Genomic DNA, 14133 nt, shown 5'->3' on the forward strand with positions numbered 1-14133 from the left:
ACCAACATGGCACTTTTCAAGACGTATGTCCTGAAAAGACTGGCTTCTGCTGCTGCCTCTGCACCTCCACCTGCAGCATCCAGTGTCTCTGCACCTCCACCTGCAGCATCCAGTGTCCCTGCTCCTCCACCTGCAGCCATCCAAACAGGTGTACAGCAGACTGCCACTGTGAAATCGCTGTTGGCACGGGGCAAGCACTTGTCTCCTTCACAGCTGGCAAAAAAACTGATGTCACCTGTTAAACCCTGTAAGTAGGAGAGTGAATACTGAGCATGATACAGAATTATCCCAACAGCAGTTATATATGTGTTTATTTATTGTTATGTCAAACTTTCTGTTTCCAGATCCAAAACTGCAGTCCACTGTACCTCCTCCTACAGCAGAACCCCCAGCCAAACGTATGGCCCAAAGGCAGCTTTTTACTACTGATAAGTAAGCACCACCGTATTGTACATTTGGCTGTGTGTATTTTTCACAGTAATATTTTTAAGATTTATGCTCCAGGCACTTCCAGATCCACTGCTGAAGATGATGAAGAACTGGTGTTTGCTGCATCACAATGTGAAGCACAGCTCTTTGCAGGTGTGGCACACGACACAAATGAAAATGTTGTAAGAATATTTTTTGAAAACACACTAAGTATTTTTTTTTACAAAAAATAATGAATCAAATTTTTATCTACAGTACAGAGTTGTCACATCATGCCTCAATGATGTTCAAAGGTTTCAGTGTATTTATTTGCGTTTCCGAACTAATCATTATTGAACATTCATCAGATAACTTTTCCACGTCGCTTGCTCTTCTCACTCACTCTCTTAGATGGTAGTGATTCATTGCTGTCATTATCAGCTGAGCAGTTTTTCCTTACTGTATCTGTGTGCATGCTTCATGTCTTTGTGCTTCAATAATTTATACTAATCATGCCTCATTTTACTTACTCCATTTCATATGATTCTCATTCTCAGAGAATTGTGTTAATTCCATAACCCTTTCATCAATAAAGTACACACTAATTTCTTTGCTTCCTAACAGTACCATTCTCTTAACTTGTATTTCTAAGTATAGTCATATTAATAATAATACTTATCCAAAACTATTGCTTCACTGGCTGTTCATGGGCATAGTTTGTGGCACCTTACTATCAAAAGCAACAGTCATCATAATATTGTTAACCATAAATTGTTTGTTACTATTCACTCAGAGGCCTGTGCCAATCCGTCTCCATCAGCGGAAACAGCAAAAACACCAGATCTTTAACATCATCTGCCACCAGTTGAGCTTCCAGTTCACTGGAAAGATCAGCTTCCCCCTTACCAGCATGAGTGGATCCGGAACACGGTATTTAAAACAAACTTAAAAACCGGCAAGCCAGAGCTAATGTCCCAGCTGAAGCTTTGGTGGTATCCTCCCCAGCCCCCTCTAATTAACACGCAGCCACCTGCCTCTCCTGACCTCTTCTTCTGCCGACCACTTTTCCTGTGGATGCCGCTGAAGATGTGGTTGTTTCCACTTGTCTGTGTTCGCCTAAGCTGTGGTAAGCACAGACTAACAGCTGCAGAAATTTACCGCACGGTGCGCAAGGTCCTCGACATCGATGGCTGGTACGACCTTGCCACTGGGTATCTGGAGTGCAAGCGGTGCAAAAAGAAGTATCCTGCCTGGTCCGAGGACATCTTAGGACAGCTGGATATTGGCCACCGTAGTCAGTTTCCAGCTTTGCTGACATACAGGTAATTCATAATGCCAATATTTTATTTGTGTTAATTTTTTAGCAAACAAAGCATTTCCCTGATTATAATGTTGTTTTCTTAGATACTCATGTGACAATTGGGTAGTTAGGATGATGAGGGAGAGGACACTGGGCAACAGTGTGACTCAGCTTTTCAAAAAGCTGATGGAGCAACACAGCGAGGCATGGACACAGCGAGTCTTGCAGTACCTGACTGCCTGTGAACTATTCACAAGGTCCTCCCTTGTGCAACCTCCTGTGTTTGCTGAGCCTCCCCTCTTACCTGCCATACCCAAACCTAAGTGGCTGTTAGCCGTCTATGCCAGGGATGTTCTGGGGCGACTGCACGAGGTCAAGGCCAAAATCACCTCCGTCTTTGGCTGTGTTCTAAAGATGGACTCCACAAAAAAGGTATGTTTATATCCAGACATTTGCCAGATATGGATATATGTGCGTACATATTTAACACAGTTTTATTTTTCCTAATAGATCACAAAGAAACTTGCAGGTGCTGCTGCGGGAACAGCTGCCTGGTGCACTAATGTGAGGAACGAACACGGCCAAGTCCTTGTCTCTGTGCTGTCAGCTGCCGAGGGTCATGGACTGGACCCAATGGCGGCCGGGCTGATGAAGCGTTACCAGGAGGCAGGAGAGGCAGCCCCGAAAGTAATGTACGTGGACAGAGATTGCTGCAGTCAGCACGGCCAGTCTCCGGTGAAGATCATGTTTCGGGAGTGGGATGAGCTTGAAGTGCACCTTGACATCTGGCATTTTATGCGCCGGTTTGCTGCAGGTGTCTCGACAGAAGCTCATCTGCTCTACGGGATCTTCATGGCACGTCTGTCCACGTGCATCTTTCAGTGGGATCCAGAAGATGTGGCCGCTCTTCGCCAGGCAAAGGAAGGTGAGCTGGCAGCAAAGAAGACTGACCACATTTCACAAACGGCTCTCAGTGCTCGCATAAACCGAAGGGAGCTAGCACTGCACTGCCGTAGGAGGACCAGAGGTGTGGAGGAGACCACCTGTCTGATTGGAAAGCTGTTGGACCATTTTGACAGCGAGCATGGGAAGGACACTCTGGGTGTTCCTCTGCTGGACCACGAACGGATCCAGCAGATATGGAAGGAACAGCAGAAGCATGTACAGTGCATTCAAGACCCAGAGAACTTTCCATTATACATGAAGACAGGGACACTGAAGAAAGGCGGTGTGGAGCTGTGTTGTTACAGGTGTGCCCGTGGCTCTACATCTTTGGAGTCCTTCCACCTCCACCTAAACCGTTTTATTCCAGGTATTACATACATTTGGATCGTTTTATTTTGTAAAACATATAAGCACTGTGATTACTTCCATTGCTTTAATGTAACATTATTAACCATTTAAATAACATTTGTGATGTTATCAGCATTGACAAAGCTGTCTTGCCTGACAAGTAACTCTGTTTATAATGACAATAATTTTAATGTTAGTACATAACCTAATAACATGTTACTTAATTCTTCATATATTTTTAACTATTTTAATTTCCAGGGACCAGTGCCAGTGATGCGCATTTTCAGGCCTATCTCCTTGAGGGCTTGATGCGCTGGAATGATGAACGGATGGAAAGCACCATAAAAGGAGCATCCTCCATACGGTCATATGGCAGTGCCATGAGAGAGGCTGTGGACAGGCTTAGCCGAGCAGTCTTAGGGAAGCCCTGGGATAACCGTTATCACCCTCCTGGAGCATATACAGGCAAGAAAATCTTGCCTGTATCTAAATATTTACTTTATTATTAGTTTTATTTAATATATGTTTTTTTTTTATTGTTTTATTCTTTAAGGTGAATTGCTGGGAATGGAGTACCTTTACAGCCAGACCGGCAAAACCCTGACTCCGGTGCTCCAGAACCCAGAGGAGGAAGACAGGCTGGTGGAGGAAATAGATGACGAGGATCTACAAGATGAGGGGTTTGAGGAGGAGATCATGGAGGACATCACAGTTCCAGTGCTGTATGAGGATGACCCCTGCCGTGATCTCAGAAACAGCCCCTCATCTTCGCCTCTGCCTCAGTCCCCAGCATCACTGGCTGAGCCGTCCACATCAGCTGGTGGAGAAGGACAGCTTCCTAGCCCAGCCCCCTCAGTGCCGTCACAGCCATCCAACTCTGGAGACAGTCTCTCTGTTGAGGCTCAGGTAAGATACATTAAGAACTTAATTTGATTTAGTCTTTTTTATGCCACATATACTAAATTTATTCTGTATTTACCAGGGAGCAGTCATTGGACCTGATGGCATTGCTGGGTGGGACAAGGTCCAGGATCTGGCTGCTTATTTGGTAGGTCTTCGTGAGGCTCCTTACCTCACTGACCTGCAGGTGACAGAGGCCATCCAGCTGTGGACAGCTCTCCTGGATGTTGATAAACAGCGTATCAACTACCAGCCTCGACATCAGCCTCAGCTGACACATGGGCGCTTTAAGGCACCGAAGCGCTCCGGAGTCACTCCAGGTGTGGAGAGCGTCAAGCGCTGTCTGATTGGACATCCTGGGGGTCCAGCACAGTGGCCTAGCACCAGCCGCTTGGTTGAGGCCCGTTGTACAAAGCTGTGTGCCGTACACAAGTCCACTTCCAAGAAGGCTGGTGTTCGCACCCCCAGGTGGTCTAAAATACTGACCGATTACCACCACATCCGGGATTTGGTGCTTGGCAGTCGCAGGCTGATGGATGAAACGGTGATCCAGCTTTTTGAGCTAAACCAAAAGACGCTCATTCAGTGGTAAGCAAAGCACATTATTTTCTTTAAAGTACCTGAATACTTCTAAATTAATATATATGTATAATACATATCATTTATTATCAGGTTTCAACGGAGGCAAAAGGATCAGGAAATGAGTGTACTCACTCAGGGACTGACTCCACTTGATCCAATTGCTGTGGCAGATACGCAGCTTCCTTTGCCGAGGGAAAAATTGGACGAGGCACCATCAACATCAGGCCCCAAACACCAGTTTGTCTTTCCTCCAAATAAAGGACAGGCACCTCTTCTTCGACCTGGTCGAAAGTCTGCTTCTGCAACCACCACAGTTTGCTCCTTCCTGCCAGATGCCACCACGGTGTGCTCCTTCCCACCGGCCCCCACGACAGTATGCCCCATCGCGCCAACCCCCACCACAGTCTGCCACATTGCACCGGCCCCTACCATGATGTTCCCCGTCACACCGACCTTCACCACAGTGCGCCCCATCTCGCCAGCCTCCACCACAGTGTGCCCCATCATACCAGCCTCCACCACAGTGCGCCCTATTGCGCCGGCCCCCACCACAGTGCGCCCCATTGTGTCTGCCCCCACCACGGTGTGCTCCTTTCCACCGGCCCCCAGCACGGTGTGCCCCATTGCACCACCCCCCACAGCACCAGGTGTTGTGCAGCCCATTTCAGGACCTGGATCATTGTTTGGCACACTTGTTTTTAACCCAGACATGAGTGTGTCAATGGTGATTCCATCATTTGCTGCACCAACATCCAGTGCAGTCCCAGCTTCACCTGCACCTGCTGTTCCTCCACCTGCACCTGCTCCACCTGCACCTGCTGTTCCTCCACCTGCACCGGGAGCAGGAGAAGGAAAGTGGAGTCCACAAAAGGAAGTATGTGCGTGCGGTTACTTTTAATGTTTGCAGCAAATGTGGGCAACCCAAGACTAAGGAGTTTGGCCATAGCCGATTTGGTAATGCCACATTTTGCCTGCAAACTTCAAATGGCAAATCCTTAGAGGACTGGTTGGCAGAACAGCGCCAGCAAAATAAAGGACAAACTCCAGCTCCAGAATAAAGTACAAATTGCTGTATATATTTTTGTAAATGTTACATGGGTACTCTCTCTCTCATTTTATTTAATTTTTGTGTGTTAATATGTAGCATTTTAAAGTAGCACTTATATATTACATAGGCCCACTCCTATTTTGTCTTGTGTGTACTTATTTAATATTTGTGTGCATTTTATGTAAAAACATATTTATATTTCTTAAAAAAATAACATTTTATACATTGCTTAAATACTATATTTTATATATTACGTGCCCCCACTCTTGCATTTTATTATTTATTTATATTATTGTTTAATATATTGTGTGTATAAAAATAAATATATATATATATATAGAGTATTGTTTTTATATAATGTGTATAATAAATAAATATATTTATATATAGTATTGTTTTAATATATTATATGTGCAAAATAAATAAATATATAGTATTGTTTTTATTTATTGTATATTATATAGTTTATATATTAAGATATGTTTTTATTATTTTTTTTTACATTGTTTTGCGATTTTAATATTTGTATTCATTTTAATAAACCATTTTGCATATTACTTGTTTTTGTGTGCATTCATTTAAAGTTATTATTACATAAAGAAATATAACATATATTAATATATATATAGTATAGTATAGTATATATTTATATATTAATACATATATATATAATATACTTATATATACATAAGCATGCATACATATGTTTAATTGAAACATTTTCATTAATTTTTACTTAACGTAATATGCTTTTTAAGAACAATATCCACATAATAATAGTAATATCAATATAATTGCCTGTGTTACGTCAGTAAAATTTCAATAAGAGCGCAGCTGATTGGCTCCGCTGAAACCGACACTGATTGGATATTGTGTTACACAGATCGTGTGTTCGAATCCAGCACGCAAAAAATGACATTTAGAATGACATGCAATATGCAACCAAATTACCACATTATGCACAGTCACAAAGCCCCGAACACTACTGCAAGCGAAATTTGTCGCATTTTTCCGTTTTTTTGCAACTTGTTCGCTTGCGAGTGAGGGAGAAGATTGGGCCCCTTCCTATGCTAAGCGAGCGCTCTACCATTTGAGCTAATTCCCCTTTTCACAAGCCAAATTGAAAATTTTAGACGTGGTCAAAAAAGAAAAAATAAGATCACATCTGTTCTGTGGTGGCTTCTTTGCCCTGCCTGCTATTTAGTCGTCAAATTGCCTAGAATAGCGTGCTTTTCTTTTGAAGGCCCTACCTAGTCCTGCTCCAGTAAATGTGTGAGGAGCCCTGCATGCCGAATGACGAGTTACTCAGAAATCAATGCACCTTGGCCTTGCCTTGGATGGACCTTCTGCTACTTTCCTGCAAGGCCATTTTTTTAATTCATCATCTTCATGTCGGGCAGCAGCTCTATATCATCTTGAGGTTCCATGGTGTAATGGATAGCACTTTGCATCCAGCGATCTAAGTTCAAATCTAGGTGGGACCTGTTTTTTTTTTTTGCCAACATCGCACAAACAAGCTAAAATAGCATTCTATTCCCTTGAAGGCCAGAGAATAACAGTTACTATGGGTTTTCTAGGACCCTCAAGTCCAGCTGCTTCACCCTCAAGTCCACCTGCTTCCATTTGACCAAAACGCTATCTTTCTCCCAGGTGGTCACATTTTTTTCTTTTTTTTTTTTCTTTTATTACACTGTTCAAAATTCATACAATTCACTTATTTATACAGATTACACTTAAGACAAAACATTAAAAAGGTCTATTTTACATCATAGCTTCACAACAATGTGTTTTTTTTTTCACATAAAATGTTGCAAGTTGTATTCCTTAAAAGGTAAAATCACATTTTTAAAAAGACATTTTTATTCCTGTGTCATTTAAAATCTTTGTGACTTCTTGAGTAAAAACATCATAAAAAGCCTCCTGCATTTCCTCTAACTTAAAATAATAAAATAGACATTTAAAATATTTCTCCACCTTCCTCTTAAACACATTCCACACATTTAATAAAACTTTTTCCTTTTTTGCTACAACTCTTCTCTCCCATATTGCACTTTTCATTAAAATCACAAGTAAATTTATGAGTTTTTTATTATCACATTCTTTGTTCAGCCCCAACAGTAACACCTTTTCCCACTCTAGATTGTCGTCTCTTTCTCCTTTCAAAGTTAAAATCATGCTTTTGCATTTCTCATTAAAATCTTTTAACTCATTACAATATAAAAACAAGTGTAAAAATCCTTCATCTGCATCTTGACATACTTTACATGTGAGACTTTCCTCCATCCCTATTTTGTTTAAAATGACATCTGTAAACACTGCTTTACTCCTGATAAAATATTCTAAATTCTCCAGTTTTGACTGTACAAATTTGCCATTTATATTAGCCCATATATTGTCTTCATTTACATCTTTAAAACGCCGTATCCAGTACTGATTTGCACCAGGTTTCTTAAAAACCCCATCTCTAAAAAACCCATAAATCATTTTCACAGTACAATCTTTAAAATCCCACCATTTCTCTCCAAATCTTACACTCACATCTTTACTTGGTTTATTTTCTTCCATGTTTTCTATTCTTGTTAACCATTCTGCAGGTATGGCATTTTTAATTATGTCGTATTCCTTTATTAAGTCTTGTCTGTTAAAATCCTCCTTCGCTTCATCCATCACATCAATAATATACTGCACCGGTAAAAATCCTTCCTTAAATTCATATAAAATATCCCTTACTCTTGTTATTCCCACCTTCCACCATTTCCTAAAAAACACCACTTTCTCTTGATTAAGAATGTCACTGTTTAAAAATAAAGGCTGATTTAAAATGTTCTCGCGTCCTTGTATATTAAAATGTACACAAGTTAAAAATTTCCCCCATGCTCCAATCAATTCTTTATAAAAATCTGGTAGACCCTCTGTCATGAATGTTTTCATCCTCATCCATAAAATATTATCTCCCATATTAAAATTGCCACTTTTACTTAAAAAATATTCCATTGTTCTTTTCCATGCTGCCTTATTTTCTTCATCCAAATATTTCTTTACCATTTTCACTCTTAAGCTGTTTTTTCTTTGCTCGACGTCTATTAAACCTAGTCCCCCTTTGCCTACTTCTCCAATCAACGTTGCGTATGCTATTCTTGGAGGCTTCCCTTCCCATAAAAAATCTAAAAAACATTTTTTCAGCCTTTTTTCCATCCACAGTGGCATTGATGACACATATAAAATATTCCATAATTTAGAAACCATTAAAACATTTAAAATTAAAACTCTCCCCTTCAAAGTTAAAGACATTAATTTCCAAAACCTCAGCCTTCTTTCAATCCCTCCTAACATTTCCTCCCACATAGTTGCTTCTGCTTTCTTTTCATCCCTCCCAACTACAATGCCTAAAATTTTTATTTCATCCATTTCCTTCAATGTAAAATGTCCAGATAAAGCCTCAGTTCCTCCAAATCTTAAATATACTGTTTTGTCTTCGTTTATTTTAGCTCCTGAACCCTTACAAAAATGTTGCACTGTTTCCATTGCTTGCTTTACACTTGCCAGATCTTGTAGTATTAATGTGGTATCATCAGCATATTGAAAAATTTTGTTCACTCCCCCCTCTACCTCTATTCCTTTTATTCGTTCCTCGTGCTTCACAGCTAATCCCAGTGGTTCTGCAACTAAGGCATATAAAAGTGCAGATAACGGGCAACCCTGTCTGATTGATCTTGTTATTTTTAAACAGTCTGTTAAAAAACCATTGCATTTTATCCTGGTTATAGCTCCTCTATATAAAATCTGAACCCACTTTATAAAATTTTCCCCAAAACCAAAACTCTTTAGCACTCCAAATAAAAAGTCATGCTCAACTCTATCAAAAGCTTTCTCGAAGTCCAGACTAATTAAAAAAACATCTTTCTTCTTATCATTTATATATCTTATTGTGTCTTTAATACTCATAGTTGTATCAGCAATGTCTCGTCCTTTTATACTATATGCTTGGTTTGTTTTGATTATGCTTGGCATCACTTCCTTTAGTCTGTTAGCTAAAACATTTGCTAAAATCTTCAAATCAGTATTGAGCATTGTTATAGGTCTATAATTTTTTAAATCTACTTTATCCGCCTTTCCTTTGTATATCACCTTCATTAAGCCCATCCCCATTCTTTTATTTACCCCACCATTCTCAAAAATCTCATCATATACTTCCTTTAAAATACTAGATAAAATATCTTTAAATACAATATAAATTTCACTTCCCAACCCATCAATTCCTGGACTTTTCTTTTTGTTCAATTCACTAATTGCTCTTTTTATTTCTTCTTCTCTTACCTCCTTGTCACATTCTCTTTTTCCCTCTTCTTCTACGCTTGATTTGATTAGCTTTAGCAATTCTCTTTTTTCTCTTTCTCCCTCTGTGCAAAACAATTTCTCATTATATGATCTTATTTCTTCCAAAATCTCCTCATTTTGTTCTACTATGTTCCCATTTTTGCTCCTTATTTCTTTAATCATTTCTGCCTTCCCTTTTCTATTCTCTAGATTAAAGAAAAATTTAGTGCACTTTTCCCCCTCCACTGTAAATTTAGCTTTGCTTCTTAATCTTGCACCTTCAAATTTCTCCTCCTCCATTTCTTTCAGTCTTCCTTCCAGTTCTTTTTTCTTTTGTATATCTTTTCCATTCTCATTTTTCAATTCGTTTTCTAGTTTTTCTTTCAGCTCCTTTTCCTTCTATTTTTTTACAATTTTGTAACTGTCTACAGTATTTTATTGTAAACTTTTTAACTAAATGTTTCACATTCTCCCACCACATTCTTTTGTCCTCATTATAAATTTCATTCCCTTTTTCCTTTTGAATAATTTGCTTTATACTTAAAACATAGTCTTCATTCTTTAAAACCGCTGTGTATAAAACCCATACCCCTGGCCCTCTTTTCACATTACTCCAGTCTAGATTCATAAAAATTGGCTTATGGTCACTCAGACTTGTTTCTTCATATTTGATCTTGCTTATAAACCCTTCCACATTTCTTGTGCATAAAATAAAATCGATTCTTGTTTGACAAAAAAAAAAAAAAAAATTCCCCACTGTCTTCTTGAGTACTCTTTTGTTTGTTGTAGACTGTTGGGGAGGGTTGGTAATGGAGGTGGGTGCTTGGTGAAGGGATGTAGAGGGAAAACTGGAAGAGGGGTAATGAGTAGGGAGAGGAAGAGCGTTAGGACTTGTAGAGAAAGACTGGGTAGAAATAATCTGGGTTGAAGAGTGAGGGAGGTTGGAAGGGAGAGAGAATTGAGGAGGATTAAGGGTGGAAGGGATGGCTGAAAGAGTAGGGCTGGAGTTTTCACTGGAATGTGGAGCTGGAGGCAAAGGGAGGGGGGTGGAAAGTCAGAGAGTGGCGTCATTATCCGGTGGATTGTCCATGTTTTGGAATGTTATGGTAGGTGCAGTTTGTCGAGTTCCATGGGATTGCTTTTTATTGCTTTTCTTGGTTGCTTTCTTTAATGCTCCAGAGAGATTTCGTGCATGTGGAGCTGTGGTGGGTTGAGGATAGGGGGTGTGGTGGCAGCGAGCGGTTCTGCTGTCCTGAGGGGGCGGAGTTGGTGATGAGATGGATTCTTAGAGTTTTAGTAGTTTCATTTTATTGCAGCTGTTGGGGATGGAGATTCCGGCATTTATGAGGGTCTGGCGGCGTTCGTTCACAGTCATCTTGTTGAAATTGAGGGATGATGATCTTCCGGAGGCGTATGAAGAAACTAGAAAAGGTGGGTGGCGATTTTGAGTGATGGGGGATGGGGATTGTATGCAGCATTGAGTCCTTGCTGAAGAAGAGAGGATAGGCCTTCGGCCTCTTATTGGAGCCTCTGTATCGAGTCGGCTTCTAGGCTGGGCTTGGTGTTGTTGAACCCGAGCTGGTGTTTCTAGGAGAGCGGAGTTTCTAGTTTCATCAACTAAATTGCTACTAGTAAAAATTGGTTTGTCCTCCACACACTTCTCCCCCACTGTTACATCCTCTCTTCCCTCAAACATACACGGTTCTCACTTCTTGATGTAAATAGTTCAGCAGAAACACTCCACTTTAACATCCTGCCTAGGTGAGATCAGTCCTGTCTCCACCAGACCAATGCACCCTACTCCCTGGCTGTCAGATAGTCTGAGAATGGTTAGTGTTAGGGCATGTTCGGAGATAACATAGAACAGCACCCAGGGCAACAGAGAGAGCATAGCACAAATCAAAAGCCATCACTGACCTCAGCAGGCACCAAACCCAGCTGGTACTATTAGCCTCCGAATTCCATTCGACCAAAACCCCATACTACCATAACAAAATATTCATTTACAAAATACAACTCATAAAATCAAAAGACAATTTGTGAATTAACAAAAATTGGATTAGTGAATTTAAGAGTTCTGTGCTACTTCAAAAAAATTCCAGAGACCTAAGGAGAACACTAAATGTGTCCCTCCTTGGCAGTGGCTTTCTTTGAATACTACATGTGTTTATTGCAACCAAGTTAATCAATGGTTTTTAACCCTTATAGCAGATGAATCCTTCTGCGTGTGTCTGAAATGTATGATATCTGGTGCTAAACAAAAGCTAGTGATATTTGCAATACATTGGTGTAAACGAAAAACTAGTATCAGAAACATTATTTGTCTTGTAACATTTGATGTAAAATAGTAACGAATTTACAAGATATTTTAATACACATAAAATTACCAAGCAGTCTGTTAATGACTTACCCTGAGCATAATGATACAGGGCGTGGGCCTGCCCTCCATGGCAACTGCTCATTGGAAGACACGGCCGTAGAGATGGACCGAACCAGATCACTTAAAAACCTACTGCAACAGTAAAAAACTTTGCTTTTTGCATTAGTTCGCTGCTGCTCTCTGCCCTCTCTCGCCTTGCTTTTGGACACTGCACTGCCATGCAATCGGGCCGCAAAGAACCTTCCATGCAACCTATTAAAGTTTAGGAACCGCAGAAACTGTAAAAAACGTCTGCAAACCAACTCTCAGCAGAGTCTGTCACCCCGGTATCCCAGGACAACTTCCCCTCACAAGCGAGTGAATCCCAAGGACGTCACTGAAGTGGAGTCACCAACCAATCAGGAACGCCGTGTTTTGTCGAGGCCAGTCGGCGAAGGAAACTCAAACAAATGTTGTATTTTGCTGATCTGGTGCAAATTGATCTTAAGCAGTTAAAGATAAGCCAAATCTCTGCTTTTGTGGTTTCTGAGGTGTGATTCTAAGATCGAGAAATATAAGCTAAAATTAATTTGGGACGGTTGTCAAATCATTTTGCACAAACACCAGAATTGAGAACCACTGCTCTGAGGTACTCAAAATAACAAACTAACACACTCAACATGAATTGCCTTCCTAAAGTTACTTCTCTACTTCAGTATATCCCTGTAAATATTTCTTTACAATATTTAAATCAGTTTGATAATTTAGTCAATTAATTTCTTTGGAACAGTAAGCAGCCTAGGTTGCATAAGAGTACATTGCAACAGCCAGTTGATAAAAAAAGGGTTGGGGCTTCCTGAGCATTTATTTCATTAATGCGCCTTCAGTCTGAGACACCTCGTGCACTGGTCCATCCCTCCTGAGAGAGCTCCATCTTGGTTTATGGTTGAACAAGCCATCCTACTTCCCCTTCCACCACTACAGTGATTATCCATCTATTCATTTATTTCATTTTGTAAATAAGTTATTTTTGAGGCTGATCTCAGAAATATAGATTTTACTGACAGAATTTTAGGTGCAAGCTAGGACTGTCTCTATTATTTGCAGATAACGTTGTCCGTTTGGCTTCATAGGACATGGACCTTCAGTATGCAGTGGGACAGTTTGCTGCTGAGTGTGACATGGCAGGGAAAGAAACAGCACCTCTTTATCAGAACATTTATCACAACCGGACACATTTTGCAAAGTGTTATGACCCACTTGTTCGTGTCGCACCATAAAAGAGAGATGAGCTTTCAAAATAGCCTGAATGCAAATCATTTATTATAAAGTGTAACTCATAGAACAATCAATCAAAGCAACCAACATAGTCTAGAGGTAATAATGAAGATTAAGAACTTAGGATATAAATCACAACAACACTTTAACTACATGATACTGCAAAACAATGCAAAGTAATGCAAAACAAAACCATAAGGTTAAAGAGTCAATAAGATGGCAGGTCTTGACATGAGGACTCCTGAGTAGCCACAGCTACAGGGTAGCTAGCACAACAACTTTTATATACCCATTGAGTAATGCAGGCATCCAATCAGGATTTACCACACACTCCAATCTGGAGTCTAGGGATCATCACAGTGTAATAATATTGTAAAACTTAATACCTGTCGCTCTGCCTAAATCATAAAATATTCATTGAGTTTGTATTCTACACAAAAAAGTAAATGTAGTAAACTAGAAAGAATCTTGAACCTAAAAGTAAAGAAACTCACTAATAAAACATGCAACACAGGACAATTGAATGAGCTTTCTAAACTGAGGCCCTGGTACATTGCAAACTAACCATCCTGGAGCTCCACCTTGTCTGATGTCCGGTGTGTTCTCCACTGTGAATCGCATGGTGCTGTTTAAATTTTGGAGCTGTAA

At 40.2% G+C, this 14133-nt stretch overlaps 1 protein-coding gene and 1 pseudogene across 1 annotated transcript; one reads left to right on the top strand and one right to left on the bottom strand.

The window, feature by feature from the left end:
• The window catches only part of LOC130221893 (zinc finger protein 721-like), a 461849-nt pseudogene that overhangs the window by 106807 nt on the left and 340909 nt on the right, over positions 1–14133 (bottom strand).
• Positions 3559–5710, top strand: LOC130221924 (uncharacterized). The gene is made up of 3 exons (XM_056454489.1): positions 3559–3907; positions 3984–4489; positions 4574–5710. Exons 1-3 carry the CDS (start codon positions 3569–3571, stop codon positions 5379–5381), a joined length of 1653 nt encoding a protein of 550 aa, XP_056310464.1. The 5' UTR covers positions 3559–3568; the 3' UTR covers positions 5382–5710.

This window comes from Danio aesculapii, chromosome 4 (genome assembly GCF_903798145.1).
Source record: "Danio aesculapii chromosome 4, fDanAes4.1, whole genome shotgun sequence".
NCBI lineage: Eukaryota > Metazoa > Chordata > Actinopteri > Cypriniformes > Danionidae > Danio > Danio aesculapii.

Bases quoted from the DNA above. Each gene is read 5' to 3' on its own strand.
- LOC130221924 (XM_056454489.1), top strand. From the start codon at position 3,569: ATGGAGTACCTTTACAGCCAGACCGGCAAAACCCTGACTCCGGTGCTC. The intron at 3,908-3,983 runs GTAAGATACATT...TGTATTTACCAG, and splicing joins GTCTCTCTGTTGAGGCTCAG to GGAGCAGTCATTGGACCTGA. The intron at 4,490-4,573 runs GTAAGCAAAGCA...ATTTATTATCAG, and splicing joins CAAAAGACGCTCATTCAGTG to GTTTCAACGGAGGCAAAAGG.